At 35.8% G+C, this 26481-nt stretch overlaps 1 protein-coding gene and 1 long non-coding RNA gene across 3 annotated transcripts; one reads left to right on the top strand and one right to left on the bottom strand.

Moving 5' to 3' along the window:
* The first annotated feature begins 17336 nt into the window (after positions 1 to 17336).
* On the top strand, positions 17337 to 20701 carry LOC131152785 (autophagy-related protein 8C-like). 2 transcript variants are annotated; one of them, XM_058104642.1, is made up of 7 exons: positions 17337 to 17476; positions 17564 to 17635; positions 17781 to 17846; positions 18522 to 18577; positions 18672 to 18724; positions 20192 to 20310; positions 20393 to 20701. In XM_058104642.1, exons 3-7 carry the CDS (start codon positions 17810 to 17812, stop codon positions 20485 to 20487), a joined length of 360 nt encoding a protein of 119 aa, XP_057960625.1. In that variant the 5' UTR covers positions 17337 to 17476; positions 17564 to 17635; positions 17781 to 17809; the 3' UTR covers positions 20488 to 20701. The 2 variants fall into 2 exon arrangements, with proteins under 2 accessions (XP_057960625.1, XP_057960626.1); XM_058104643.1 differs by having other exon boundaries at positions 17418 to 17476; positions 17532 to 17635.
* Positions 20702 to 21173: 472 nt separating this feature from the next.
* LOC131152786 (uncharacterized) lies at positions 21174 to 22529 on the bottom strand. Its single transcript, XR_009136108.1, has 2 exons — positions 22280 to 22529; positions 21174 to 21617 (listed from the first exon to the last, which is right to left on the bottom strand). It is a non-coding gene; the product is annotated as an uncharacterized LOC131152786 (long non-coding RNA).
* Between the last annotated feature and the right edge of the window lie 3952 nt (positions 22530 to 26481).

The following is a 26481-nucleotide window of genomic DNA, read 5'->3' as shown; positions in this document are numbered from 1 at the left end:
TAGATCAGATATCTATGTTTAGATTTGTGCTAACCGCCCCACAAGGGGATGGGAAATGGATAGTCGATGTGGTTTTTATTGTAGAGTTGTAGACGTCCACCTGACAGTCTGGACCAGGGTGTGGCGGGCTCACCATACTTACAGACATTTTTGACTGGGTAATGGTTGGCCAGCCATTATTGGGTCCCGCCTTCAGGCTGCACAACCCATCATGAGGGGTAATACATGACATCAGCTAGCTATATATCTTGGGTGAATTTTCAGTATTATCAGCTATATTATACATTTTATGAATTGTATGATTTATTAGAAAATACTAAAGTATAAGATTATTTAGTATGTAATGATGAATGTTTTTAGGTATATGAAATGTAATGTATATATATAATTGCATCAAATATTCATGTTATCACATAGTTATATTTAGTTTATTTTCCCTTACTGAGAAGTGTCTCAGCCCCAAACTTAAATAATTTTCAGGAAACCTAGAAAGACCAGCAGATCGAGGCTGCCATTTGTTTGTTGTGCTACCCCGTTAGGAGGGTAAGTTTGAGCTAGGATCAAGAGATTTTGGCATGGGATCCTAGTGATATTTTTTTATTTTTTGGGAGATGTATATAAATACAGTGTTTTGGAATATAGTTAACTCTGGTATTATATATATTTTTTGGTTATGAGAATGATGATTTACATTTACTGCTGCCTAGGTTCCGCTGTGTATGACAGGTGTCCCCATTACCCACGGGTTTTTAGGTTGACTATTTTATTTATTATGTTTTATTATATGATAAGATAAGCAGGTCATTATAGTTTGGTACCAGAGCCTAGGATACCAGGTTCTGTAGACTCTAGAATGCAGCAGTAATAATATTAGAGTATAGGATAAGGGAATTTGAGGTTTGGTTTTGTAGTCTAGATGCAGGGCTTCCGTGGTGGTTTATGTGATTTTCCTGGGGTGACAATTTTAAGAAAGTCATGGTAAACTATCGTCGGGTTGGGTATCTAGGTTATAGGATTGAACCTTAAAATATGATGAGGAGTGATGAATTAATTAAGGGAATATTATACTAGTTGGATGGTATGTTAAGGTAATAGGATTCTAAGTTAAGTTATTTATTTTTTAGGATGACCCTGGTGGTAGTAGTGCCCATGCTAGTGGGAATGAGGGAGCTGGACCCTAAGGCGCTGCGGGCGGTGATTCAGATGCAGCTTTGCGCAGCGTGGCATAGCAAGTCATAGCTGAAATCTCTAGGAGTTCTAGAGAACAAGGTGGTCCGTCGGCAGGCCACGGTAGCTGATTAAGAAATTCATGAAGATGAATCCTCCAGCATTCTCAGGGGGAACTAACCCTATAGTCTCTGAAAACTGGGTGCAGGAGATAGAGAAAATATTTGCAGTACTACAGTGTACAGAGGAACAGAGGGTACTGTTTGCTACCTATAGACTGACTGGAGAGGCCGAAAAATGGTGGATGGTAGTGAAACTCTTAGAGCAGCAGAGGACAGTACCTATGGAGATGATGTGGGAGCAGTTTAAGGAGACATTTTTCGACAGGTATTTTCTAGTCTCGTCTAGGGAAGCTAACATAGAAGAGTTCCTGAATCTGAAGCGGAGACAGCAGACCGTGCAACAGTACGTGATGAGGTTCATCGAACTATCTCGCTTCGCCCCGTATATTATTCTAGATAAGACGAATAAGGTACGATTGTTTGAAAGAGGCCTAAGGAGAGAAATATATAAGAAGGTGTCGATACTGAAGTTATAGGATTTTATTGAGCTGGTAGATAGGGACACTATAGTAGAGATTGGAGAGCCGTTGGAGGCTGAGGAGCAGAGGCAGAAGAAGAGATCCGCACCTTCTAGTTCCCAGTAGGGAGTTGGCTGTGGTTTGTAGAAGAGAGGTGGCTACTACAGAGATTGGAGGTAGAAGACGGGGACTCGAGGCTTTCAGGGTACGCAGCCACTTCCAGCTTGCCTGACTTGTGGGAAGAGACACCCGAGGGAGTGTCATGCTAGGTGAGGTGTTTGCTACTAGTGTGGGGAGCTAGGGCATATGATGAGGGATTGTCAGGCTCATATTGGTGCTGCTTTTGCTCCTAGACCTGCTCAAGGAGGTTACCAGGCACCACGTGGAGGTTAGTAGAGGAATATGGCTCCAGCCAGGGTTTTTGCTCTGATGCTAGATGATGCTGAGACAGCCGACAACGTGGTGATAGATACGGTTAATATGTTTTTATTTAAAGTTATTACAATATTTGACTCAGGGGTCACGCACTCGTTTGCATCTGTGGAATGTGTTAAATTGTGTGGGGCCGAAACACAAACATTATATGTTGAATTATTAGTAACTACACCGACTAGGTTAGCAGTGAGGTGTAGTAGGATGCTCCGGGGTTGTTTAGTTGACATTCAGGGGAAGATTTTATCTTCTGATTTGGTGGTGTTGGATATGCATTGGTTTGTTATCATTTTTGGCATGGATTGGCTAGCAGCTAATTTTGCCTGTATAGATTGTCATGCGAGAGAAGTGATATTCAGACCTCCAGGAAAATCAGAATTCAGATTTGCAGGGTCACGAGTGCAATCTCTATCTCAGATGGTCTCAGCTATTCAGGTGAGAAGACTACTCCTGAGTGATTGTCAGGGATTCGTGGCCTTCGTGAAGGAAACAACAGGGAATGAAGTGAAGCTCACTTGTACACCAGTAGTAAAGGAGTTTATAGATGTGTTACTAAATGAATTACCGGGTCTACCACCTGATCGTGAGGTAGATTTCTCTATTGATCTACTTTTAGGTACAGCGCCAATCTCTAAAGCATCGTATCGAATGGTGCCAGCAGAATTGGCAGAACTGAAAGATCAGTTGCAGGATTTACTTAATAAGGGTTTCATACGACCTAGTGTATCTCTGTGTGGAGCTTCAGTACTATTTGTGAAGAAGAAGGACGGGTCTATGAGGATGTGTATAGATTAAAAAGAGATTAATAAAGTGACAATTAAGAACAAGTATCCTCTACCCCGTATCGATGATTTGTTTAACTAGCTCCAGGGTACACAGGTGTATTCTAAGATCAACCTTAGATCAAGTTATCATTAAGTAAAGGTAAGGACAGAAGATGTATCGAAGACGGCCTTCAGGACCAAATATGGGCATTACGAGTTCTTTGTTATGTCGTTTGATCTAACGAATGATCCTGCAATATTTATAGATTTGATGAATAGGATTTTTCATCCACATTTAGATCAATTTGCTATGGTTTTTATTGATGATGTACTGATCTATTCGAGGAGCTATGAGGAACATGAGGTACATTTGAGGCAGTTTTTACAGACACTCAAGAAGGAAAAGTTGTATGCCAAGTTTAGTAAATGCGACTTCTGGCTTGAGAAAATTGTGTTTTTGGGGCACGTTATCTCAGGAAACGGAATTTCTGTGGATCCTAGTAAAATTGATGTGGTAGTGAATTAGGCTAGACCGAGGAACGTCCATGAGATCAGAAGTTTCTTAGGGTTAGCTGGATATTACCGTCATTTTGTCGAGAGGTTCTCAACTTTATTAGGGCAACTAACACGACTGACTAGGAAGAATACCAGATTTGAATGGGACGATAACTGTGAGCAGAGTTTTCAGGAATTAAAGTGGAAGCTAGTCATAGCACCAATATTGATCATCCCGTCAGGGGGTGAAGGTTATACTATTTACAATGATATGTCATTGAAGGGACTTGGCTGTGTATTGATGCAGCATGGTAGGGTGGTGGCGTATGCGTCTAGACAATTGAAAGAATATGAGAAGAACTACCCTACCCATGATCTTGAACTAGCTACAGTGGTACACACATTGAAGATTTGGAGGCATTACTTGTATGGTGAGCGGTGTGAAATTTTCTCCGAGCACAAGAGTTTAAAGTTTTTCTTCACCTAAAAGGAACTGAATATGAGACAGAGAAGGTGGTTAGAATTAATTAAAGATTTCGATTGTACCATCATTTATCACCCAGGAAAAGCAAATATGGTAGCTGATGCGTTGAGCAGAAAGTCGGCAAAACTAGTGTTAGAGGCTATGGAGATCCAGTATCCGATTATGATGGATTTGGAGAGACTCGGCATAGAGTTGGTAAAGAGTGATCCTCTAGTATGTATCACCAGTTTAATAGTGCAGCCTACTTTGTAGGAAAGAATTAAAACTACTTAAAAGGAAGATCTAAAATTAACAGAGGTGATAGATAGAGTGCAGACTGGTTGGGGAGAGGAATTCTGCATTTTAGATGATGGAGCTTTACGGTTCCGTTCTAGATTGTGTTTTCCAGCTGATGTTGACATCAGGAAAACTATTTTGGAGGAGACTCACAGATCTTTGTATACAGTTCATTCTGGTAGTACGAAAATGTATAGGGATCTACGAGAGCTTTACTAGTGAAGTGGTTGTCGCGACGTCCCGGGCGCGCGCGTGCCCCGGGCGGCGAAATTAAAAATCAATTTTAAATTTTCAAGGAAAGTATGGAATGTCAGAGTCGCCACTAACCTTTAGTGCGGTTAGAACACATGATTACTACCCCGTTAAGGGTAGAATCAGTCTACATTACCAGAGTTGGGGTCGGGAGTTCGGTTACGCGAGGGGAAGGTACGAGCACCCCCTACGCACCCGTTCTTACGAACGGTACCTAATTAATTTGAAATTATCCCTAAGATAATCTAATAATTCTTTAAATTACTCCTTTTATGAATTTATAAATACATGCAAAAAAATAAATAAATAAAATAACAAATAAATAAAGATAATATATACATATATATTCCCTCAGAGCTTAAGATACGTAATGCCCAAAGGCTAATACCCCCGCAATAAAATCATAGGGATTATAAAAATTAAAAATATTTAATAAAAAAATGTATAATAAAATAAAATAATAATAATCATTATAATAATGAACATAATAACAATTATAATAATAATAATAATAATAAATAACAATAGTAAAAATAATAATAATGGTACTAATGATAATAATAATATTAATATTAATATTAATAGTAGTAATCCCATAATGACAATAATAAATAATATTAATACGCACATATTAACAATAAATACATATTCTAAATATCATAATGGTAACATAATAATTTCACACATGATAATAATAATAATAATACACTATAAACAAAAGGTAATAATAATAATCTTCCTAATGGTACACACCCCTAATATCCTATAAATACCTTTACACCCATATGGAAATAATTGATAAAAGAGATAAACCAAATTTCAAATTAAAATATGGAAACCTATGCACAAGTAAAGAAATAACGAAATTATGGAAACAAGGTATTGCTGAGAATAATAAATACAAGATGGTTGCCAAAATTAATACACAACCCTAACTATACACATATTAAATACAAAGTGAGTACAATAATGACCAAAAAAACCTAAGTACATAATTTATATGAAAGCAATTTCAACCCTAAAAGTACATCAAGATACAATAAATCAAAGTATGAGAATACAATAAATCAAAACATGATATACAATGTTAAGAATATATAGTAGTAAGGCAGCAATTTTAAATATACCCTAATATACAATAATAACATAATCTCAAAATACTAAGGTTACCAAGATAAATGATATTGTGTACATTAAAATACTACAAATATGATAGTAATAAATATATAATATGTAATATCCATTATAATATTGAACATACCTTAAAACTAACATGCTAAATACACTAAAATACTAAACACAATATTACTAGATATATCAACATGCCAACCGTAACCAAAATATAAAATATGCAAATCAACTATATAAACCTAAACATAATAATGAAACAATCTACATAATAAACCCAATAATAGCATATAACAATAATAAAACAATCCACATAATAACAATACCAACCATATGCAAACAATAGAATATTAATACTAATAAAATCAATATGATAATTAATATAATAATAACATCCAAACCATGCCGTAATTTTACTAATAGTAATATACAAACCAGTAACATAAGAATAACGCAATCATGTAATTAATAATAATATACAAACTACGTAATACTAATGCTAATATAATTAATATAATGCCAATGCTAATATTAATAAACCAACTATATAATAATATTACTAATAATGATATATAAATCCTATAATACTAATAATAACAATACACCTATGATGTGATAACAATATTAGAAATATTATACGAATCATACAATAATATTATTAATGGTAATATACGAACAATCTAACAACATTATTAATAATAACATACAAAACAACATAATAACATAATATATAAATAATAATGATATTACTATCAATAATATACAAATAATAATGCTAATATGGTCAATATAGTATATACATATAGAGGCAAATATATGAAAAGTTTAAACTTTAAGTATTAAAACCCCAAACCAAAAAAATATCAAATATCTAATATGTGCAAATAATGTAATTTGACCTTTTAAAAATTGAAATAATCCTCAATAAAAATCCTGCAACCATAATAGATCAGTTAGTATCCTATAAAAACTACACCCAAATATAACCAGGGGGAGGGGTATACTTAAACAATTATTGCTATTTAAAATAAAACTTAATAAATGTAAAAAAAAAAAAAAAAAGGTCAGTATGTGTGTGCTTGTCTGGAGGTGTGGGTGCGTGTGTGTGTTTGTGCGGTTACAGTGGGTAAGGGATACTCCCAGCAAGGGTGCTGTGTGTGAGGATGGTGGGATTACAGGAACTTACAGAGGAGGCCGGAGTTAGGTGCCGGTGTTGCAGCGGTGGAGCCGGGGATGGTCTTGGCTGGGTTGTTGGAGAGTTCTGGTGACTTGCAGGTCTTCTCGACCGTGGCTTGGCTCGTGGAGCAGAGGAAGTATGAGGGAGCTGCAGAGGGGAGTTGGGACTGCTGTTGCTGTGATGGTTCTCGGTTGACACTGCTAAAGACGACGACCCGATGGTCTGGTGTGATGGTGGCAGTGGAGATGGAACGACGGCAACAGTAACAAAAGGGTGACTTGCCGTTCGGGAAACAGAGAAGATGGGTCGCCGGAACTGCTGTTGTTGAGGAGCTTGGCCATTCTTCTGTGCTGTGGCGGCTGGAGCAAAGAGGGGTGGAAGGCAGCGATGGCTGGAATATTGGTCTCGGTTGTGGCTTCTGGCTAGTGGCCGGAGGTGAGTTGCAGAGGGAGGCCTCGGGATGGTCTTCTGCAGGTGCAGACCGGAGGGTGGCCGGGTGTGACCTGCTAGTGTGGAGGAGGTTGGAGATGGTGATGGAGGTTATGGGGAGTGGTTGGTTTGCTGCTGTGGATTTTGGCAGTCGTGAGGGAGAAGGGGGGTTGCAGAGGGAGAGATGGTGTCGGGGAGAATGGGAGAGACAGAGGGTGAGATTGAGGGAGGAAGAAGATGGAGAAGAAGCCCTGTCTTAGGTTTTTTTTTTTCTTTTCTTGGTCCTTTGTGCTGCGCCTGCTGTGCCCCCCAGAGGAGAGAATAAGAGTTGTCTCCTTATATAAAAAGTTTTTTGAAAACCCTAAAGAAAAAATTCCTTTCTTGATTTTATTTTATTTGATTTTTTATGCTTTTGGTAATAATGAAAAAGGAAATAATATTAATAATAATAATTATTATTATAGTAATAACATTCATAAGGTAATAATAGTAATAAATAATAATAATAATACTACTAATAGTAAATAATAGTAAATAATTATAGTAAAAATAAAAATGAAGACAAAAATAATAATAATAATCATAATAATATTAATATTAATAAATAAAGTTATAATACTATTATTAAAAGTAATAAATAATAATAATAATAATGATAACATTACTAAAAATAATAAAAATAATAATACTAAATAAATAATAATAATAATAATAATAATAATAATAATAATAAATAATAAATAACATATCAAAAATAATAAATTAAACAAAAAATAAAAGTAATTATAGTAAAGTAAAAATAAAATAAAGATAATAAACGTACTAGTAATAATAATAAAAAATGAAAAATAATGATAATAAAAACACAAGCAAAATAATAGTAAAGTACTAATAATATAGGAAAATAATAATAATAATAATAATAATAATAATAATAATAATAATAATAATAATAATAATAATAATAATAAGAGGAGACCCCTTGTTCTATTTGGTTAGGGCAAAAATTGGGTGTCTATAGTGGTATAAAGAAGGAAATTGTCGAGTATGTAGCGTAGTATCTGACGTGCTAGTAGGTAAAAGCTTAGCATCAAAGACCAGCAGGTCAGTTGCTGCTGCTATTTATCCCAAAGCGGAAGTGGGATCATTTGTATATGGACTTTGTCTCAAAGCTGCCTTCGGCATCGCATGGCCAGAACGCGATTTGGGTGATAGTAGATCGGTTGACTAAGACTGCCCATTTCCTCCCTATCAAGATCAGTTACTCCCTCAATGGTTTGGCAGAGATTTACATTCAGGAGATAGTTCGTTCTTAAGGAATGCCTGTGTCCACAATGTCAGATCGAGACCCGCGTTTCACATCACCATTTTGGAGAAGTTTGTAGGAAGCTTTATGGTCTCATCTATCATTTAGGACGGCATTCCATCTTCAGTCAGATGAAAAAACTAAGAGGACGATACAAATACTAGAAGATATGCTCCGAACATGTGTATTAGATTTTGGGGGTAGTTGGACTTAGTACATGCCGCTGGTGGAGTTCGCGTATAATAACAGTTATCAGGCTAGCATTGTCATGACACCGTTTGAGGCTTTATACGGTAGGAGATGTCGATCTCCATTGTATTGGGACGAGATGGGTGAGTGGCGAGTTTTGGGACCAGAGCTTGTGCAGTAGGCATACGATAAGGTTTGGCTCATCAAGGATAGAATCAGTGCAGCTCAGAGTTGAAAGAAAAGTTACGCTGATACCCACCGCAGGAAATTGAAATTTGATATTGGTGATCATGTATTTCTGAAGATAGCTCCGTTGAAAGGGGTTATGCAATTTGGAAAGAAGGGTAAACTTAGCCCTAGGTTTATCGGTCCATTTGATATTTTAGACAAAGTGGGATCGGTTGCCTACATGTTAGCTTTACCACCTGCGTTATCAAGGATGCACGACGTATTTCATGTTTCTATGCTAAGGAAATACGTCCCGGATCCTTCTCATATAATCAGTTATGGTGAATTAGATCTCAGTGACTCGCTAGTCTATGAGGAGGTGCCAGTGCAGATATTGGATATAAGAGATTAGGAACTACGTAACAAGAAGATTCTTCCGGTAAAAGTTTTGTGGAGGAATCATGCAGTGGAATAGGCTTCTTGGGAACTCGAGAAACAGATCATACAGAAGTACCCGCAATTGTTCCAAGAAGTTCAGATGTAATTAGGAAATGTAGTAAATGTATAGTATTTCTTTTGCATGTACATGTAATACTTTAATTAACAAGTGGTAATTTAGTTTTGGGGGAAATTTTCTTTTAGTATATGTAATCTCCTAGAACTCATAATGTAACCACGGTATTCCTCCACTATAAGTGAGGGTAAGTAATAAAATAAGTAAACTATTTTGCCTTTAAGGAATGATGAATTATATGAATAGTAAATTTCGAGGACGAAATTTTATAAGGAGGGGAGAATGTAATGACCCGAAGAATAATGGTAGTTAAATAATAAAGAAAATGAAAAATGGGAAATAGTAACAAAGGAGGCAGCAGACTTCGTTGACGAAGCGTTTGTTGACGACATTATATATTGGGCTCGTCGACGAAGGTGTGCTTCGTCGATGAGAAGATACCGAGAGAATGTTTTGGGCGACTCTGAATTTTGTCGACAAAGGGGAGAGTTTGTCGACGAATTTCCTCTTGACCTTGTCGACAAGATGACGTGGCTCATCGATGAAACCCCTATTATAAATAGCCTAAAACTTAGTTTTTACGCAGAAAAATCGAAAAAAACGCGCTCTCTCTCTCTCTCTCTCCCTCCCTCCTCTCTACGGTTGCTCTCTCATCTCTCTTCGATTTCGGCTCTGTTGCTCACCGGATTGACGATCTAAGGCCACCACGATGCTCCTGGGGAAGTTCTCTCCAAGTCTGCTGGAGTATATCGTTGGTGGAATAAAATTGAAATTCATCCCTAATTTTAGGTAAGACTTTTATGCAAAATTTGGTCTTATCGTAGTTATAGGAAATGTTATTCACAAAAAAATACTGAACTTCAGTTCTAAGAGTTATCGTTTTCGGGGTGTTGAACGAGGAACCCTACAGGTGCAGGACGAACGCGTTTTAGGGGGTTTCTTTTCAGTGTTAGGTAAGTTAATAAACTAAAGCAGTTATTTTTCATATAACATATTATTATTTATCAGTAAATTAATTTTCAGGAAAGCATGTATTATATTTGAATATTGTTGAGAAAATGTATATTTGGAAAAATACTGCTGTTATACAGGAAATATGATTTTAGAATAAAATATATGATTTTACTCAGCATTGTGTGACATGAATATGGTTTTACATGATAAGTATTATGTTATGACAAATTTTACGAGTAAAGCATGTTTTCAGGAATTATGAAATAATACAGTACGTTATGATTTTGAAATACATGATAATTGATTTATTTATTCAGAATGATATGTATGAGACATTCGGCGCAAGGTGGTGATTGATAACCGGTGCAAGGCCGTGTTTTACGTATGATTTTGGGGTAAGGCCGTATTTATGAAATGTTTAGCGCAAAGCCGTATTTATGAAATATTGGGCGCAAGGCCGCATTTATGAAATTATAAAAAATGCTATCAATCCATTTATGTTAAACGCTATATTATCATGTATTATATGTTATCAGAACCCGAATGTTAGTTTAGTTCAATTTCAGGAGCACGATACCGTAGCTATATAGATCAAATATCTACGTTCATATTTGTGCTAACGTCCCCATAAGGGGGTGGGAGATAGATAGTTGATGTGGTTTTTAGTGTAGAGTTGTAGACATCCACCTGACAGTTCAGATTAGGGTGTGGCGGGCTCATCGTACTTACAGACATTTTTGACTTGGTAGTGGTTGGCCAACCATTGTCGGGTCTTGCCTTCAGGTTGCATAACCCGTCATGGGGGGTAATACATGACATCAGCTAACTATACATCTTGGGTGAATTTTTAGTATTATCTGCTATATCAGACATTTTATGAACTGTATGATTTATTAGAAAATACGAAAGTATAAGATTATTCAGTATGCTATGATGAATGTTTTCAAGTATATGAAATGTACTGTATATGTATAATTACATCAAATATTCATGTTATCACACGACTGTATTTAGTTTATTTTTCCTTACTGAGAAAGGTCTTACCCCCGAACTTAAATAATTTTCAGGAAATCCAGAAAGACCGGCAAATTGAGGCCGCCGTTGAGTCTGTTGTGCTACCCCATTAGGAGGGTAAGTTTGAGTTAGGATCAGGAGATTTTGGTGTGCGATCCTAGTGATATTTTTTTATTTTTCGGGAGATGTATATAAATACAGTGTTTTGGAATATAGTTAACTCTAGTATTATATATATATTGTGGTTATGAGAATGATAATTTACATTTACTGTTGCCTAGGTTCCACTGTGTATGATAGGTGTCCCTATTACCCATGGGTTTTGAGTTGACTACTTTATTTATTATGTTTTATTATATGATAAGATAAGCAGGTCGTTACAATTGTTGCCTCGAAGGGCCTACATCTCGAGCAGTTGGATGTGAAGATGACATTTCTTCATGGTGATCTTGATGAGGAGATTCACATGCAACAGTAAGTAGGATTCTCAGTAAAAGGTAAAGAGGATCTTGTGTGCAACTTGAAAAGAGTTTGTACAGTCTCAAACAAGCTCCTAAGCAATGGTACATAAAATTTGATAGCTTTATGCGTAGGAAATATTTTCAAAAGTACAATGCTGACCACTGTTTCTACTTCAAGAGGTATCAATCTAGCTACATCATACTATTGCTATATGTCGATGACATGTTAGTTGTAGGACCAGATATAGAAAAGATCAAGAAATTGAAACAACAAATGTTAGAGGAGTTTGACATGAAGGACTTGGGTACAACCAAAAAGATACTTGAGATGCGGATCTCCAGAGATAAGCAATAGGGAACGTTACAGTTATCTCAGTCGGAGTATATTATGTCACGCCCTGAACCCGGTAATGGAACCCAAGGGTGAATTAGTAACCTAACCTGTCCCTGTATCATAAAAAACCCAATGATACACAATAATGAATGAGGGTCCGACCCCGTGGGGTTCCCGTACACCCTATACACATTCACATATATGACAAATAGGCAGCGGAAACTGTTCTTTTTATACATATATGGTACCATACCAGAGTCTATACAAAAGGAGTTTAAGCTTTATATTATAAAATATAAACCCGGGTGTTAGCCAAAACCCAAAATGACAACCCAATATAGTCCTAGTACTTACACAAGTACTTCACACAGTACACTGACCACTACACTCCCAACACAAGGACGCTAGTTCCGATTACTCGAAGAGCTCGAAAAACATGTACGTACGATAGGGGTGAGACACTTCTCAATAAGGCAGATCCATGTTATATCAGTGTGTGGCATATAAGTGTTATCATGACATAAAACATACACAGTTCAATATAATTAAAGTATTTTCACAAAACAGTTACAGTATAGTGCTCATCACACACACACACACACACATGATCAAGTAACCTGGTGTCGTTACACCCTTCGGCCCGAAGCCGGCCCACATTACACGGCGTCCCCGGCACATGGCGTAGCCCCAGGCTCCCATGACATCGTACCTGTACAATTGGTGGATCCACACCCTTCGATGATCAGCCGAAAAGGCGGTATTGCACGCCCTCGGATACAGAGCCTGATACTTTTGCCAGTCACTGGCAGGTGATATTTCACACTCTCGGATATAAAGTTGGACACTCTTTCACAACCTGGAACAATTTGGAACCCTGTTCCTATATCTCATTTCAGAAAATCACAACTTATGCATGTTCATATAATAGATCAATTCACACTCATTTGGTAATCTCAACAATCATGATTTTCACAATACAGTTTAAAACAAGTCAAGGCACGGCCATCTCCATAACGCAATATATATCACAATATATCTACGATTTTCCAACGAAACTAGAGATGCAACCCAATGCCCCCTTTTTCCCAAAATTGTAATATGCAAAACCCATAATTTTACCCTTTAGATTTCCCCAAATGAGTAACCAAAATACACACAAGACCGTGAACCATAGTTCTATCGAGTCCGATTTTGAAAATAATCAATATAAATAGAATCCCCTTACCTTTCCCCAAATAGCCAAACCCGAACTCTATGACTCTTAAACAGCGAACGGAGTTCCTAGAACCTATAAATCACAGTACAAAACATACTCACCATTCCATTCTCTACAGAACTACTAAAACGGAAATGAAAACCGAGTCTTACCTTAATTTTGGGTCAAAACCTGAAAACACTCAAAATGAAGATTTGTTCCACAAATCTCAAAGACAATCCTTCCCTGATCCTCGTAGTAATTTCGGATCATCGATTCTAACAATGTACGACGAAGAAATCTAGAGAGAGAGAGTGAGGTTCGAGTTCATAGAGAGAGAGGATTTTGATATCTTATCCATGAAGAAATGGAAAAAAGATATTTATTGCACCTTTGACTCGGCCAACCTCGTCGACAAGGCGGCATCTTCGTAGACGAGTCAATGAGTGGGACTCGTTGACGAAGCGGTGGCCTCCTCGATGAGCCTGAGATTTCCAAATTATCCAAAACCTCTTAACTTCTCCTCACCGACGAGCACCTGCATTTCGTCGCCAAGCAATAGAAGGGCCCTCATCGATGAATTCAAGCTTTGTCGACAAAGCCTACTCAATTTATTGTTTTACCCTTCTCTTATTTATTATTCCATGTATCACGGTTCGGGTTCTTACATATTATCCGTGTTTTACAGAGATTCAACATGAGTAGTGCCAAAGTAGTAAATACACCATTAGCTAGTCACTTTCGTCTCTCCAAGGATCAAGCTCCCCAGACAGATGAAAAGACGGAGTTCATGGCTAAGGTACCTTATGCCTCAGCCATTAGAAGTCTTATGTACGTCATGGTTGGTACCAAACTAGACATTGATAAGTGCCTATGTTTTAGCAAAGGAGACTTGAAAATTCAAGGATATGATGATGCCGATTTTACAGGTGAAATTGATTATCACAGAAACACCACCAGATATGTGTTCACTGTTGGCACAACATTTGTTAATTAGATGTCATAGATACAGAAGATTGTTGTCTTGTCCACTATAGAAGCTGAGTACGTAGCAGTGACAAAATCCGGTAAAGAGATGATTTGACTTCATGATTTGTTTATATAGCTCGGAATTAACCAAGAGAGAAATGTTTCACACAACGATAGTCGAAGTGTGATACATCTGATAAAGAATTCTGCATTTCATTCCAGAACCAAACACATTGGACTACGTTATCACTTCATCAGATCTCTGTTAGAGGATGGAGTGTTGACACTGGAAAAATCCAAGGTAGCAGGAATCTTTCAGATATGTTGACAAAGGTGGTGACTATAGAGAAGTTGAAATTGTATTCAACTTTAGTTGATCTTCATGTTTGAAGACAGAATTGAGCACATCATTTATTTATATACTGGTTGAGATAGTGTCTCCATATCCAAGTGTGAGATTGTTAAACAAATATGGAAACAAAAATTAAATGGAAACAAAAAATTTAATGGTCTTGATGATGATGAGCTGCAGATGATATTAAGAGTCATGAAGGAGCCAGCTTTCATGCGCTGGAATGATAATACCACGTCCCAAATTCATCCCATTAAATCACAATTAATAATCCCTTCCTTTTACTATCATCCTATGTATCTATATAATGAGAGCATTTGTGTGTGAATATGTAAGCAAGTGAGTAAGCGAGGAGTATGGAGTGCTGAAGGTGAGAGAGAGAAAAGTGTGAGAAAAGTTGAGTTGACTGTGCGTCTCCTCATCTTGTTTTTTTCCCAGGCTATAGTAGATTTGGTGTGCTCCATGGACGTAAGTCAAATTAGACCGAACAACGTATATCTGGTGTTCTTATTTTGTGCTTGTTTTACTTGTGTGTGTGATTATTGTTCATAGATCCTTAATTAACATATAAAACTATTTTCAAGAGGTGGAGCATACTTGTAAATAGCTATCGTTGTAATACATGTATGTACCTGCACAACATGGCCCCAACCATATCGATTTCCTTAAGAAAAATGGAGAAGAATTAGGTGTGAAAAAAATATTTTCAAAATTTCATAGAATTAAAACATATCACTTTACTTTAAATTTTTTTCTATAAAAATTTTAAATAAACAACTTTGAAAATCATTAACATGCTTTCAAATTTTTTAAATCAATTTTTTAGAAGGCTAAAAGTAAACTAACAAATTTTATTTTATAATTCCTTAAGAACATAAACTCTTTCTACAACCAAACAAACTCTTAACTACTCTAACCTTGTTGCTTTTCTTTATTTCTTTATTTCTTTTTTTTTTTTCCCGTTAGTTCAGGTGTTTACTCATGCATGTATGCTTTTTGTTTATTATCACATGTATGTATTAAAAAAGAGGCTAAAAAGCTACATGCATAAAAAAAAAAAATTAGAAGATCAAATGGAGGAGTTCACTATTGTTTAGGCTTCATATGTTATGTGACACAATCACATGTTGAGTATATACTAAAAATTTTTGTCACCATGAAGTTAGATTAAACCTAGGCAAGCAAATTTTCTAGGGTATATGGGCGAGAGTGAATCATATTAATTGGAGGTTGGTCAAAACGGTTACTTTACTATCATAGCTACTTTGAGAGCTACGTCATTTGGGTGCATTCCATATAAAAGTGTTGATCATCACTTCGACGAAGACATAAGAAGTCAACGAGTGAGTCTGTCAACAAACACGATTCCCATGTCAAGCGTATATTGTTAAAGAGATTTCAATTATAAAATGGAATAGGTTTGAAGTGAGACATCTTTTATTAGATAAAATCATGGTTCTCATGAGTTATAGTAAATAATATTTTACTATAATTGGCACCCGATTATACCATGCAAGATGACAAGTGCTCCTCTCTCTCTCTCTCTCTCTCTCTAAACACATAAAGCTCAAAATCGATGAAGGTTAAATGAGTTTAGATATAAGTTAACCAGCTTGTAAATAGGTGATTAAAAGAGATCTCCATGTCTTACTATTCAAATTATAATAAATTTCTTAGTTGTGCCCGTAGAAGTATTCTTAACGCTTGAACATATTTAGATAGAGTAGAAAAATATTACATTGAATTGATGCATTTAACTATTATTTTATTATTATTGGCAAAATAACAAATCTTTACATAATATTTTAATACTTTTTACAAGCATCAATCATTCATGAGTGTCTTTACTTAACTCATCACGTTACTTATGGTTAATTTGATTAATAGAATCCTAAGAAAAAAATAATTAAAGTCATTGTGAATTTTTCTATTGATAATAATAACTCAAAAGTTACGAACTTGGTGTGACATAGTTATCATCAATGTTTTTAAATTTGTAAATTATTATCACACAATAAATAATAAATTCACAGCAACATCTAGTAGTTATTCATTCTACCAAAAAGCATGTCGTTTTCGCTAGTATATATATATATATATATATATATATATATATAAAATTTTTTACTTTTAAGAAAAATCCCAAACCTAGATTGTGTTTTGGATCAATGTTTTGTTTAAAAAAGGAAAACGAAAAAAAGAAGAAGAAGGAAAGTAAAGTAAGAAAGCAATTAATTTTCATTATTTTCTCTCTCTTCGAACTTCTCTCTCTCTCTCTCTCTCCTTTTTCTTTTTATTGTATGGGGAAAGAGAAAAAGAAGAAGAAGAAGAAGAAGAAGAAGAAGAAATTGACTTATTTCATTATTAGATTTGAATCACCTATTTATATTTTAAAGGCCTATATTATACTTTATTAAAACTTAAGCAGGTTAATTGATTGAAATTTAGGAGGCATTGAAAGATTTTTGTGAAGTGATGATGGAAAAAGGAAAATCAGATGAAGATCCTGAAAGTTAAATATTTTTAAAATAAAATTCAATCTAAAAACCAGTCAACTCATGGGCCGGAGACGGCGGAAGAATTGGGCTAACAATTAACCGGCCCATTAATTAGCTGCATTAAGAATTCCTTTCATCAGGCCGGCCCCGTCTAATAGCTCTGGAGGCCCATCAGCCCAATAAGCGATTACGAGTCTATGACCGCATTGAAACGGCGTCGTTCAACCGAACCGAAACGAGAAGGCAACGGAAGAGTTAGTCCCCCTTTTCCCTTGTAGCAGAGGCAATTCGTCTTCCATCGCTCTAGGTTTCGTGTTGGAATCAGCAAACAAACCCTAGTAAGTTTTCTTTTTTCTGTCGGTCACGATCACCCAATCATCAATCTCCATTCAGTCTCTCCTTCTTTCTTTGATTTTGACAAGCAGATTTTGCCCCTTCTCCTGATCAATCGATCTGTCGATTTGAAGCTCCAGTTTGTATTTTTCTTCCGTTTCTTGGTATGTTTTTTCTTAACCATTCTTATGATTTCGTTAGAAAAACGTTTTGTTTTCCTCTTCCCTGTGGATCTTTTGATTTTCGCTTGGGTGGAGGGTTCTTTTGTGTTGGGTAATGTTATGTTGTTTCGATGCTTTAAATTTGCAGAGGGTAGTCGGAGTAAGGTGGGTCTTGCGATGGCCAAAAGTTCCTTCAAGCTCGAACATCCCCTTGGTTAGTTTATCTTTGAAAGTTTACTATTTTAGTGCATGTATGAAGGTGGTGGTGGATCAGTCCAGACATTGATCTGGGTGCTGTTTGATTGTTCTTGGGTTTATTTCATATGAACGAGTATTTGATGATAAAACTCTGTGTGTGTGTGTGTTTGTGTGTGTTATTTTTCTTTTGTTGCTGGTGTCCATGATGTGCCTAAATTTTTGTAATTAAATGGTGAATTTTTAGTATTGTTGGAAATTTAGAATTATTCCGCTATAACTCAATGAAATACAAGTGGTGGGTTTTCGGGGTGTTACAGTGACGCTTTATTCAGTTGGGATTTCATTTAGATTGTGTTAACTGCACGCCATTGTGCCTTTGCAATTTGAATTGCGTGGACTTGCAAATGAATTTTCATTGCATTTGGAAGCATGTATTTTCAGGTGTAGATTTGGAAATTATATTGAGTTCTGTCCTGTTGCACATAATTTCAAATCTGAGACTTGATTCTAAGCTCCCAAATGAAACATATTATTCCACTGATTCAGAACCTGGAGAATCCAAGTTGTTATTTCAAAAAATCAAGTTGTGGATATAATCATTTGACAGTATCCATTTGTAGAGAGCACTTTATGTTTTGGAGTATTTTGTTTGTTCTGTGTGTTTATCTGTTCTTTGTCTTCTACATTTCAGAAAGGAGGCAGGCAGAAGCTGCTCGCATCAGGGAGAAGTATCCTGACAGAATCCCTGTAAGATTTATTTCTTGTTGAAGACTGCCATAGGAATGTTACACCACAAGCATTTATTTTATATATTTATCGTTTAACCGATTGTGCTGTGCAGGTGATTGTGGAAAGGGCTGAACGGAGTGACATTCCTGACATTGATAAGAAGAAGTTAGTTGCATATTTAATTGCTTATATTTTAAAATTTTCCTGCTTCCCAAGGTTGAGCCTTGAACTGATGGCAAATGTGTTACACTCCAACCAAAAGGCCATTGGTTCAATAAATAGAAATGACCTCTCCTCTCCAATTGATGTGGTAACGCTGTGCACATAAAGTCCTCCTTACAACTCCTGCATGGGAGCTCTGTGTGCTGGGTCTTGCAGTTTGAGTTTTATTTCATTTTCTTCCTCCAGGATGACAGCTTGTTTCTTGTAGTCTATGACTCTATATGCTCAAATTGCTAGTGTTAATTTGAATTCTCAAAATTTTCATAGCCCACACTATCATGCCATGGTTCCTAATTTGAGCAACTTTTTTGTATTGTGACAACAGTTCTTCACGAGCATAAACAGTGTTTATCTAAATTTGACATGATAGGTCATGTCCTCCTGTTAATATGATTATGATGTAATTGTTTTTTGTTGCATCTCTTGGTAATTAGGTTTCTGAAGTCTCTCTTTGATTCCTAAATCGTGATGCAGATTTTTTTTTAATAACATCAAATTTCCTTACAAAGCTACAAAATCTGTTGAGCATATTATGCTTCTAGGTGCTTTATGTTGTTAAATCTTTACTAAGCTTTCAATGTAATAATAATCATTTGTCGGTTGCATGCTGCTGCATCTTTTATAGGCAGTTTTGTTCTTTTTAGGGGATTAAATTTCAAAAATAGATGTTCTAAAAGACTGGGATTGGAGTTTCTCGAAATAGACTTGATGTTTGTATGCTCCTCTAAAAAGGGAACAGATGGTTTAACTTAACCAATTGATGGAATTGTGTGTAATATGACCTTTTGCTGTGAACTATGAGAGAGAGAGAGAGAGAGTTGGCAGTCAGGATGGAATATGGGTTGTCAGTTCCACAACAGTAATATTATATGTTGCATTAGCTGCATTAATGGCAGTTGTGGTGTTGAGGCAGCGGAGTTCATTCCAGCTACAAGGTGGGGGTTTGAGGCTGTAGCTGGGCTTCAGCTAGAGGTGGTGGCGTGATGGTGCATTTTTTCCTTAACAACTGTGCATGTGCTTCTGAATTTATTAGTGGTAAAGTGAAAACATGAATGCACTAATCCTTACCTTCAGTATGGAGAAAACTAGAGTTCTTGATGTCTCTTGGGTGTTTATAGATGCAATTAGTGGAAGGAATATAAGAACTCTGGTAGTGTTTCCTGTAATCTGACTCTACGTTAAAATAATTTGTGTGTATACTTGTGCTTATTGTTGGCCTGTTTAAGATTAATGAAGCATGCAAGCATGGATGATTAGTTAGATCAATATCTGTATTTATGTGCTTGGATTGTCAGAATTTATTTATTTAAATTGTAGAGAATGGAGGGCCTTGTTAGTGTGACTTGATATAACAAGAGCTTACCCATCTTACTAAACTCTTTAGTTATGTCTTTGTTGTTATGAATGCAGATACCTTGTCCCAGCAGATTTAACTGTTGGGCAGTTTGTTTATGTGGTCCGGAAAAGGATTAAGCTCGGTGCTGAGAAGGCTATTTTTGTGTTTGTCAAGAACATTCTACCTCCCACTGGTGAGTTGGAAGCCTTTGAGTTTCTGAATGTTATATTTGTGCCACAATGTTGGATTTTTTTTAACACTCACTGTTGTTACAGCTGCTATTATGTCTGGAATTTATGAAGAAAACAAAGACGAGGACGGTTTTCTTTACATGACCTACAGTGGAGAGAACACATTTGGATCCCTCTAAATTGCACTGATGTCTAATCCCTGTAAATAGAACTGGAAGCATTGAAGTAAATTCTTGGCAGTCCCTCCTTTTAAATTGCAATGACTAGCATGGTCATAATGTTTGGTGTCAGCTTTGGTTTGGATTGGTAGCTTTAATTTCATGCTCTAAGAAATTTGATTTGATAGTCTCTTTACTGATCTCATTTGAATGAATGAAATCTATTTTTAAGCAAGTGGTTATTTAGATTTTTCCTTTTGGAGTGAGTTCTGCTATGGGCTTGCAAATTGATTTCATTTTTTGGTTTATGACTTGGGAAGAAAAAAAGTTGTCAACTCATCACAACTAATGCAGTGGAATAAATGAATAAGAAAGTTGCAGAGCCAGTTTCTGTGCATGTATGGCAAGATGCATGTGTCTGTATAATAAATGTATGCGTGTATACATGCAACGGCGGATGGATAAGCTTGCGTCTCTTTTATATTTATGGTTTTTAGAAGTGAGTATGCTGAAGTTAAAAAGCCAAAAAAAAGTGATTGAAATTGAAGTGGGAATTTTGCACAAATTGTTAGAGAATTAGAATTTGGTATTCTATATAAATCTTTTGAGTCTTGACTTTTTATTACCAAAGATGGCAATCTTCTTTATAATCAAGGCAACCCAGACTGGCGTAGAGATGAAGCATATCTTAAGAAAACAGAGAGATGGACTCGTAAATGGCTGTATGCGTATGGGAGTATTGTTAAATTTAACAGATGCAAATTACACAATTCATCCAGAAGCACAGGTGAATAAGGGGTCTCATTTAAATTCAACAGGGGCAAGAAGTGCAGGGCATCCCGTCTGCTTCATGCATTGGGAAGAATGAGAGCTCATTTGGAAGAGGGGTTTTTCTGGCAGTGGCTCTTTAACCATTTGATGCCAGTGGAAGTCCCATTCTTTATTTTCTGTGCACCAGCAACTGCAGCCGCTTTGGCTTTGCCAAATCCAGCACCCTTTGAATCTTTCTTGTCGTCACTCTTGCCATCCTTTTTGGCTTTGTTGTCTTCTTCCTCTATGACACCAATGCCCCCTGCACCCCATTGATCAGCCCAGCTTGGTGCCTCGCTAGCCATAGCCTCTTTTTTCTGTAGCTCGGTGCAGTGGACGGGCTTATGAAAGAGAGAAACAGAGAATTGATAATCAGAACTCTTATTTCCTTAGCTGCAGATGGATCATTTGTGAATTTGACAAAATATAATACAAGAACCATTGTATTTGGCATAAGTCTATACAAACTCAATTTGAGAACTCGAAATTTATGCTTTGATGAATCAACTTTTTGCTTTTAATATATAAACATGTAATTGAGGAGCTCATCCGTAAATAGATCTGTTATCTTTAGTTGAGCAGAGACTTTGATTTTGTGAGAAATTGAAGTCTTTCGAGACTGATCTCAGAAACTTATCCTTGTTACTCAAGAGTACCATCTGAAGGATTCTAGAGAGATCGTTTTGTTATGCATATCTGGAATCTAAAAGAAAATGGATCTACTCTCAAATGGAGACATATGCCTATGAAGTGCAGAAGCATAAAAGACGGCAAGATGATCTTGATCCTATTTCAGCAGATCCAAACAATGGAAGAAACACCTTCAACAACTAACATCTTGAATAAACTCTTAAAATGCAGTGTGGAAGGTGAAAAACAAAGAAAACATAGAAGATGAATCCCTTCAAATAGCAGATCCATCCAGCATGTGTGAGCTGTGTGTGTGTGTGTGTGTGTGAGAGAGAGAGAGAGAGAGAGAGAGAGAGAGAGAGAGAGAGAGTACCTTGTGTGGAGTAGGACTTGGATTCAACAGTCTCTGATTCGTTTTCTGAATGCAGAAACTTGAAGCAATGGAAAATGGTGGTGTTTTATATGAAGATGATTTAAAGCTGGTTGCAGAAGGGTAACATGTGTTGATAGGCTGGCTGTCTGCACATTTCTTAGGACTGGCCAGCTCACTTCTTACCTACTCTTGAAGCAAAGAGTCTGTTAGGCTTTCTCTTTATGGTTTAGCTTAGGCATCTAAGTTTCCCTTTCTCTTTCTTTCTTTGTATGTATATATATATATAATATGATTTTATAGCTACCCTCCTTTGTTGGGAACTTATCTTGGAAGTTCTTAATTTGGTTATTATAGGTAACGAGTCACCCTCCCCATAGAGAAACAATGGACTAAGCCACCTGATTATTTAATAAAATGGAAGTTAGGTAGTTCAACCAAAGAGCTAAACCAGCATCAACATGCCTTTGGCTGTATCCTCAGTTAGGACTTTGGGTTGGATTCTGATTTATGCTTTGCTTAGGCTTTAAATGTGTATGACATGAGGACAAAATTATTATAATTTATAAGTGTCACATTGATTGGAGCAGGGTAGATGGGGTTATATGATGAGAGAGATTATCTCTCTTTGTGTAGTCTAAGTATCGCTTTAATAGCGGTCCAACTGTAATGGTTTTTTAGATTTTGATGTTATTAACAGCAATTATGGACCACTACGGTTATTTAATGGCCTCTATTACTTAACTACTAATGGAATATTATAGAAAAAAAATATAATTTTATTTTTTAGATATTTTTCCTCATTTATAGAAGAATGTTATGGCAAAAAAAATATCTTTTATTTTTTAATTTTTATTCTCTTTTTTTCTTTTTCCTTTTTTGTAAATCATTCTTACTAAGTTGTACGAAGAAGGGAGAGGAGATTATGTTAGAGGAACATAATGATAACAAAATTATTTATTTTATTAATATTTGCAAAAGATGAATTAATTAACAATTTGATGTGAGCACTATTTTGTTAATAAATATTTTATTATGGAAATATTTGTAATTTGATATTTCTTTTTTATATTTTTCAAGTTCAACGTTTTTTTTTTTTTTTGTCTTTGTTTTTTGTCAAACACCACCAACAAATAACAAAAATCAAGTCTTAAATGCCACTAGGTGGGGTTGACTACATGAATATTTTTCCACCAATTTATGTGATCATGGACAATTTCTTTCGATAAATTAAGGGCTATTAAATTCTTATTCACTATCCCATTTTAGTTATTTTAGGTTTATCTCTACCCCTTATACTACCCATTAATGGTAACTAACTCACTCTTCCTTACTGGCGCACTATGCGGCCTACGTTGTAAGTGCCCAACGTATCTAGGTTGTCCTTGTAACGACCTCAAAATCTTAATATAAAATAAAACATAATGAATAGAAAAGTCAACCCGAACCCGTGGGTAACGGGGATACCTGTCAATCACAGTAAAAACCTAAGTAGTAGTAAATATAAATCATATTCTCAAAACCATAGAATACATAATACCAGAGTCTACTATAATTTCATAATACTATGTTTATATACCATCTCCAAAATATCAAAATAACCCTAGGATCATACAACAAAAATCTCCTGATCCTAGATCAATGCTTACCCTTCTAGCAGGGAAGCTCAACTCACTCAACAGCGGCCTTGACCTGCCGGTCTCTCTGGGTTTCCTGAAAATCATTTAATGTTCGAGGGTGAGATACTTCTCAGTAACGAAAAATAAATTAAATACAACTGTGTGGCAATATGAACATTTAATGCAATTATACATATACAGTACATTCCATATATCTATAAACATTCATCATAATATACTGAATCATCATATACTTTCATATTTGCTAATAAATTATATCGTTCATAAAACATCTGTTATAACTGATAATACTAAAAACATACCCAAGATGAATAACTAGCTGATGTCATGTATTACCCCCCATGACGGGTTGTGCAGTCCGAAGGCGGGACTCGACAATGGCTGGCCGACCACTGTGAGTCAAAAATGTCTGTAAGTACGATGGGCCTGCCACACCCTGCTCCAGACTGCTAAGTGGACATCCACACTCTACTGAAAGCCACATCGACTATCTATCTTTCATCCTATCATGGGGTGGTTAGTACCAATCTGATCATAGATATCTGATCTATAAGCTACAGTACTGTGCTCCTGAACTGAACTAAACTAACATCCGGGTTTTGATAACATAGAATACATGATAATATAGCATCTTTCATAATTTCATAAATACGGCTTCGCGTCGAAATCATTTCATAAATACGGCCTCGTGCCAAACATTTCATAAATATGGCCTCGCACCGAAAATTATTTCATATATACATGACCTTGCGCCGAAATCATTTCAAGTATATACGACCTTGTGCCAAAATCATTTCATATATACACGACCTTGCGTCGGAATCATTTCAAGTATATACATTCTGAAAATAAATCAATTATCATGTACTTGTCAAAATCATCATAACATACTGTATCTTTTCATAATACCTAAAAACATGCTTTACTCGTAAAATCTTCCATATCATAATACTTTTCATGAAAAATAACATTCATGCCACACAAAGTAGGGTAAATCATACAATTCATTCTAAAATTATAATTCCCGTACAACAACAGTATTTTCCCAAATATGCGTTTACTCCATAATATTTAAATATCGTACATATTTTTTAGAAAATCAATTTGCTCATAAATAATAGTAATTTTCATGAAAAATAACTATTTTATTTTATTCCCTTACCTGGCTACTGAGAAAGCCCCTAAAAATCTCGGTCTAACACCTATAGGGTTTCCTGATCAATGCCATAAAAACGACAACCCCCAAAATTAAACATCAGTATTTCTTAGTAAATATCATTTCCTATAACTATGGTAAGACCAAATTTGGCATAAAAAGTTTTACCTCAACTTAGGAATGAATTTCAACTCAACTCCACTAACGAGTCGCTCCGACAAATATGGAGAGAACTTCTCCAGGAGCATTGTAGTGACTTCGGATAGTCGAACCGATGGAAATTCGGCCCAAAATCAAAAAGAGAAGGAAAGGGAGTCGAAGGGAGAGAGAAAGTGAGAGATTTCTTAAATTTGAAGTTAAAGTCTAGGTTTTTGATATTTATAGGACTAGATTCGTAGACGAGACATGTCACCTAGTCGACGAAATCTGTAGAAAGTTCGTCGATGAACTTGCACCTTCGTCGACGAATTTCAAACTTCCCCAAAATTCTCTTTCGGTATTTTCTCGTCGACGAAGTCAACTTCCTCCTTATGTTACTGTTTCCCTTCCTCTTTATTATTTAAATCCCATCATTATTAGGGTTGTCACAGTCCTTCTCTTATCGTGTCTTTTGTAGGAGCTACAACTAACTTATTGTGAATATGTTTATTTTTTAATTTATCTTTCAATGTTATACAACTCATCCATTTAAGCATTCTCATTTTGGTTACTTTTACTTCTTGGATATACTGTTTCTTAGTTGCTTAACATTCTGATCCATATAACATAACTAATCTTTTAGTCGATCTACAAAGCTTCCATTTTAATTTTAAGGGTATTCTATGATCACACAAGTACACTTGAAGCACTTCTCCATTTTACCCAAAGTGCTTTAACTCTATACATTACATCCTCTTCAATTTCTTGTTCAACTTGCATAATAGATCCAAGGTATCAAAATTTACTAGTGCTATTTATTTTTTCATCATCAAGTTTAACTTTATCTCCAAATTTCCTCCTAAATTTATTGAAATTTCATTTTATATATTTTGTTTTTTTTCTACTTATCATAAAATTTCTAAATTCTAAAATTCCACTCTTTAATTCTATCTTAGACTCTACTTCATACTTAGTTTCATCAATCAATACAATTTCATCTGCAAACAACATACACCATGGAACCTCATTTTGGATATTCTTAGTTAGTTGATCTATTACTAAAGCAAAAAGATAAGGACTCAAAGCAGACACTTATTGTGATTGGAAATTCTCTAATCTCTTCACCTATAGTCCTTATATTAATCATTACTCCATGATACATATCCTTAATGAGATTAGATGACCGGCTGCATACACTCTTTATTTTATTTTATTTTTCTAAAATTCACCATAAAACTTCCCTAGATATCTTATTAAATGTTTTCTCTAAC

The sequence above is a fragment of the Malania oleifera genome, chromosome 4 (genome assembly GCF_029873635.1).
Source record: "Malania oleifera isolate guangnan ecotype guangnan chromosome 4, ASM2987363v1, whole genome shotgun sequence".
Taxonomy (NCBI): Eukaryota; Viridiplantae; Streptophyta; class Magnoliopsida; order Santalales; family Ximeniaceae; genus Malania; species Malania oleifera.
This window is presented reverse-complemented; position numbering and strand designations above follow the sequence as displayed.

Excerpts from the sequence above, each read along its gene's own strand:
- LOC131152785 (XM_058104642.1), top strand. The coding sequence starts at position 17,810 with ATGGCCAAAAGTTCCTTCAAGCTCGAACATCCCCTTG. Across the intron at positions 18,578-18,671 it reads AGTATCCTGACAGAATCCCT|GTGATTGTGGAAAGGGCTGA; the intron begins GTAAGATTTATT and ends TGTGCTGTGCAG. Across the intron at positions 20,311-20,392 it reads GAACATTCTACCTCCCACTG|CTGCTATTATGTCTGGAATT; the intron begins GTGAGTTGGAAG and ends CTGTTGTTACAG.